Raw genomic sequence first — 6,729 nt, forward strand, 5'->3', positions numbered from 1 at the left:
CTATTGTCATAGGTGCCCTAGGAATGACAGTGAAACGGGCTGATTACTACCTAGCTCAGATACCAGGAAACCCCAAAATGGCTGAAGTTCAAAAGATAGTGTCTATGTGATCTCAAATTTTAAAACAAACACATAATTTTCTTATGGTTTCTTAAACATTCTCTAGAACAACACTATGTACAAATCCAAATATATGGCACCCTAGGCATAACACCTACATAAGCTTCTAACTTGTTGTCTCTTGAGGTCTCTGGGTGAGACTTGGATCCAACTTGTACAAATGCAAAGCAAAAGTCAAACATAAAATAATAATAATAATAATCAACCAGTCAAGCACTGAAGTTAATTAGCCACATCCCCCAAACTATCAAGTTTTGTGCATATAGTAGAAAGAATTATTAGAACTATTTTGATTTGTTTACAGAAGTAATGAAGCAAGACTACAAACTAGAAAAAAGGAAAAGTTGAAAAAAAAAAATTAAACCCCCCCACACACACACACGAACACCCAATTTTTGTTCATATTTAATTACTGATTCAGAATGAACATTGACATAGCAAGTAGTTGGTGTCATAACTTCATCATAACCATCATCCTCATCATGTTTAAGTGAATTAAATAAAGGGGACAAATAGACCTTATATGTATTACATAAAGAAAATATAGAATATTAACAGGTTATTTTGGTTGTTTATTTAATGTTCATCTATCTATGTTAATATGGTTTGGGACAAGGATGCATTTGGAGCAGAATTTTATGACTTGATGCCCTTCCTGTCACCAGCCCATATCTGTTTTCAAATATTTTTTATTCTACAGGTTCTCAAAAGCAAAATTGACCTGTCATCATGTCAAGAAGGTATATAAACGCATCAGTTTAATATAAACATACGGTTTCCCCACCACCAAATTCACTCACAAAGCATTACTTGGCTAAAGTAGAAGACATCTGTCCAAAATATAGCACAGCAGGACTGAATTTAAAACCATGTGGCTGTGAGATGAATTTCTTAACCACACATCTATGTCTGCATCTACACATACTTTCTCTTTCTGATCTCTCTCTCTCTCTCTCACACACACACACACACACACATTTTGAACAAATACACATCTCAGTCAAGGGTTAGCATGGTGTGGGGAGTGTTTAAACAACAGCAATAACAGTGACATTTTGAACGACATTAATGACAAGAAACGAAAGATCAATGTGTATCTCTAACATACCTGCTTGTAGTTTCTCCCTCTTCCGTTTTTCTAGTCCCTGGAAGGTAAAACGAGCACAGATAAATGGAAATGAATTTGATCTCTGTCTTACAAGTGGCATTTTAAAAAAAAATTTCTTTTTATTATTCACATATCAAATAGACTGAGGGCTTGAATAGAAACAAAGATAAAGATGACAAAGGACAAAAGAGAGGAAGAGGGAAAGAGAGAGCAAAGAAAATGACAAGTGTTTGGAGACGTGTGCGCGTGCACGCATGCGTGTGTATGAGTGTGTATGCATGGTATGTACACACACACACACACATATATATATATATATATATATGCATTCATGTTTGAGTATAGAGGAAGATGGCAGGAAGAGGAGAGAGAGGGAGAGAGAGAGAGAGAACGTTATATGGAGGGATGCAAGGATGTGATGAAAGTGTGTAAGAATGTATGAGTGTTTGAATGAGGAGAAAAATGACGGAAATAAAATTAAAATAAAAACAAAATGCTTAAAATACAATAAAAATAAAGCTGCAACTAATAAATTAGGTTGAAATTGTTCAATTGTTAGAATAAGAGAAGAGAGTGAGAGCACTGTGGAGAGAGAGAGAAAGATAGAAAAAGGGGAGTACTTTTCCACAGAGAAACAACAACAATGAAAATAGAAAAAAAGAAACCTCTAGAACTTCCTACAGAACCAGGTTCACTCCTCTAAACACACACATACACATGTGAGTGTATGTGTATATACAAATATACACACACACGTGTGTGTATGTGCATATACATATATACACACACATACATGTATATACACCATGCCATCATGGAAGGCGAACATTAAACAGTGATGATGATGATGATGATACACAAGGTAACAACAATAAAAGTAAATGAAAAACAAGACTATTTTATAACAATGATGACTGCCACCACACCAACCACTAACACCAACAACACCACTACAAGGGGCCAACAAGAAGCCTCAATGTGGTCAGATACTTGCTTGATCTGAGAGAAAAATCAACCAAATGTCCTAGGAAAAAAAATGCATAGGATAATGTGGACTAGACTTCTCTGCACATAGGAAAATGACAGGATGGTCATGGCTGATATACTTTTGATCATGTCTTCTCAAGCAGTACTGGCCTGGAATTAAACAAGAACAACAACTATGATAATAAATACCACTACCAACAAAAACAATCAAGAGGCAAAATAGGGAGAAAAGGAGGATGGGGGATAAATGTTTCAGGAAGTGGTGGTGGTAGTAGAAGAGATGTCACTACATGACCATGTAGGAGGAAGAGTGGGTTAGTAGTCAAGAATGAGTTAAGACAATAGCTTTAGCTTTCCTTCCATGCTTTATTATTATCATCATCACCATATCACAACCAGGAACCAATGAATGAGGAAGCCTCTACATTTTTGCTCCACCTACTAAAAATAATTAGTCAAATATCCCTCAATTTACATATCCTATCGTCTTTAAAAAAGGACACATTGGATAATATAGTGCTTGGTTCTGTGCATACAGAAGAAAGATGGGTTGTTCATGGCTGGAGTGGTTTTGATACAGGCTTGTTTAATCAGAGCTGACCTTGTGCTAAATAACTGGAACATGAGCCAATGAACTCACTATGCAGTCTCTAGACTTGTTAGGAATAGTAGACAAATATACTTTAAAAAAACAAAGACAGACTCACCACATTACCACATTAGTATAGTCCTTGATATACACCCCATCCTCACCCCAGATAGTTAATGACTGGAACACCTTTGATCACAGGGTTGTTTAATCAGAGTTGGTACTGTGTTTTTCAGCAACAACATATCACATTTGTTGTCATCATCTCATCATAATCGTCGTTGTCATTTTCATCATCATCACTGCTACCACCCTAATCATTATCATCAGTATCAGTAATTGACATCACTATTATACTCCACCTCTGTTTCAATTCTATTCAGGCTAAAATGCCAGTCAAATTCCTGGGGATTTGATGCCAATAACAAATATATACTCCCTTGTATTTGCTAATATCAAACATATTATCCCCATTAAGTATTAAGTACTTAAAAGCTGTTTCACATAAAGAAGGCTATGAATACCTAGGAAAGTGCTGTGAATAAAGATAGAATGACCTCAGAATATTATAGACTTAGAAAAATATGGCAGTCTCATCCTACAATGCATTTTCAGCACCAGTGCTGATACCAACAGTTAGTATACTTGATTGGTTTGTAGAGAAAATCCACTCCATAGATGTTAAAACCTGCAAGATCTTGATATCAACTGGTAACTTCCACAAAAATAGTGATATCAACAGTCTCTACCTAAGAAGAGATGGAAGAGGTTAGAGGCTTGAGATCAGTGCAAACAGCCTTCAGATGTCATATTGGCTCTCTCAGACAGTACTTGCTAAACAACAGCAGTAAAAATAAATACATAAACTTAGTGCATAGAAAACAACAGCCTACATATTAACAGTGAGCTCCTCAAGAAGCACTGTCTTCCAGACGACCTCCCATACAGTCCCAAAACAACCAGACTAACATAAGTCAAAGAAGATACTCAATATATCAAAAACAGATTATGCATGGGTGTTTCCTGAAGACTTGAAGAAGACATTGATATTGATGAGAAACAAGACTACTTTATAACAATGATGACTGCCACCATACCAACCACTAACACCACAACAAGAAGCCTCTATGTGGTCAGATACTTGCTTGATCTGAGAGAAACATCAACCAAATGTCCATTGAAACATACGATGTCATAGGGAAAAAAATGCATAGGATGATGTGGAGCAGACTTTTCTGCACATAAGAAAATGACAGGATGGTCATGGCTGGTATACTTTTGATTGCAGCCTTTCTTGAACATATGACTGTTACATCACATCATACTTCAAAGGCTATGCATTTGCAATCCAAGAACAGGAGATTGCTATGAAATACATTAGAAACAATAAAGACAGTGAAGCCCTTGAAGCTCCAAGATGCAACCAAAAATGTCATATTTCTGTAGAAGACAATACATGAGATTAGCAGCTGCCCAAAAATATCATTAAGGTACTGCCTCCCTATACAACACAATGTTGTCACAAAAATAATATACAATGACATTAAAAAAGACTGTTCTGCAATAAATACAGAATCACCCTAAAAACGATATACAATGTCATCCGGAAAAAAGGCTATCCTGGAATAGATATAGAGAGTCTCTTTGTTATTGAATAATTACACAAACATCAACATAAGGAAGAGTAAAGTATGCAAGACTTTTCTCAAGTTTAAAATGTGAATTTGTTTTTCTTATCTACATTCAAACAATATAGTGTGTTGTGTCTTTGCTAGAAACCAGTTCCTTCCTCAGAGGAAGAATACAAATAATTAAAAACAGAAACAAACAAATGTACGTAAGTACATACATATATACAAGGTGTCCCAAAATAATACATATACTAGCGGAGTATCCCATTGTTGAGTAATTTTCACAATAAAATAAATGCAATGGCAGACTTTCAGAATAGCACATCCACATAAGTTGGATTTTCTGTTTTAATGGGAATTTTTCAAGTTTTTTTTTTCACCGCACCCTTGCGAATGATAGTGGAGAGCTTTTTATGAAAAAATTTTGGAAAACTTATGAATACCCTCTCACCACCCATCAAATTCATACACACACACACACACTTCCAGAACAACTTTGTCCAATTATTTTTTGCACTATGAACTTAAAAACAATGGGAGACATATTTTCCATAAAAAAAAAAAATCTTTGAAAAGTTGTGAACCCCCATACTGATTTTGTACATTTTTTTTTTTTTTTTTTTTGCCCTATGCACTTAAAAACGATGTAGGTTAAAGCCTTCAAGGTTTAAAAACAGAAAATATTTGGAAATTAGCTATTACCACCACAATCCCCACTTCCTTTATTTTCAAACAGGCAATGAAACATAATTTAAAAACAATAGTGAAATTTAAAACAAAATTTTTTTATCAACCCTGCTTCCCTATAAATCCTAAAATTTCAGCTTTTTTTCTAAATCTTTTTTATTATCATAGTTTTAAAATACGAACAGTCTGAATCTACAATTTGTTTCTGTTTATAATTTCAAAATAATTTGCAGATGAAAAGGTAATTCAAGGAAGATTAAGTAGTTGTTTCTAGTACATCCCACACCACCTGATACCTTCCTTCGTTTTCCTGTTACTCTGACATGTATTGATGTTTTTCAATATTTTTCTCCTCATAAGAACATTGTATGGTATGATGATACAGTGGTCCATTATTGGGATTTAAGCAACAATGAAAAAATTTCATAATTTAAATTTTTAACCTCCACCCTACACCATGTGAGTGTGTGTGTGTAAGACAAAACATATTTACTAACAGAAATGTATGCTATTAAGATAAATAATTTTTTCACATCTTTTTTAAATCACTCTGTTGCTCTAATGAAATTCCTTACACATATGTGTACACACACACTGACACACACACATACACACACTCTTAGTGTGAGCAACATACTTTTACAGAAGGTGAAAGTTTACCATTAAAAATGCAAAACATGAAAGAGAAAGACAAATATATAGAGAGAGAGGAGCACACATATATATACACACATACACATACATATATATATATACATATACATTTCCTATTACTATATGTTATATTTTTATAATTACTGATATTTTATATTTTGCATTTTATATATTATATATGTATGTATATTGTTATAATTGTCCTTTTAGTAAATAAATAAATAACTTGACATAATATAATGTCTATAAGTTGATGAATACCAGCTATTAATCCCTTCCATTTTCTTATTGCACTACAGACATTGATGAGTCCCACAAAGCAAGAAAGGATACTAGAAATGTATTGCATGAACTCAAGAAAATTTGGAAGGCAAACAAGTCATGAGATAAGAATTTCAATATCAAATGTTCATCGCACTTTAAAATACTGTCATTGGAAAAGTTACATTCTAAGAAATAGTCCATGCTCTCAATGAAGATGATTCAAACTGAAGAGTGGACTTCTGCCAGTGGTATTTGACAAGATGTGCAGAAGATACACACTTTCCAACAAAGATTGTTTAGAGTGATGAGGATACATTTAAGTTAAACTATCAGAGATACCCGGCCTTGCTTGGGATTACAATGGCATAGATTTTTATTGCTTTACTTGTTTCAGTCATGTGATTGTGGCCATGGTAGAGCACCGTCGTTGGTTGAAGAAATCAACCACAAGATTTATTCTTTGTAAGCCTAGTACTCATTCTGTCCGTGTCTTTTACCAAACCGCTAAGTTACAGGAATGTAAACACAGCAACATCAGTTGTCAAAACTAGAAATTCTTATACTATGGACATTAACTTATACCACCAACTCCTACACAAAGAAATAACAAAAAAATATAAAGTAGCACCAGATAGCACCTTACGGTCCATGAACTTAGCAGCCAAGGACATCATGTTAGACTATAACTT

At 34.3% G+C, this 6,729-nt stretch overlaps 1 protein-coding gene across 1 annotated transcript in view; it reads right to left on the reverse strand.

The window, feature by feature from the left end:
• The window catches only part of LOC106880368 (rho GTPase-activating protein 7), a 216,516-nt gene extending 215,125 nt beyond the window's left edge, over positions 1-1,391 (reverse strand). The window contains exon 1 of the mRNA XM_052972398.1: positions 1,229-1,391. Coding sequence (XP_052828358.1) covers positions 1,229-1,328 — 100 coding nt within the window. The 5' untranslated portion in view covers positions 1,329-1,391. The remainder of the gene's footprint in view (positions 1-1,228) is intronic.
• Between the last annotated feature and the right edge of the window lie 5,338 nt (positions 1,392-6,729).

This window comes from Octopus bimaculoides, chromosome 13, assembly GCF_001194135.2.
Source record: "Octopus bimaculoides isolate UCB-OBI-ISO-001 chromosome 13, ASM119413v2, whole genome shotgun sequence".
Lineage (NCBI taxonomy): Eukaryota > Metazoa > Mollusca > Cephalopoda > Octopoda > Octopodidae > Octopus > Octopus bimaculoides.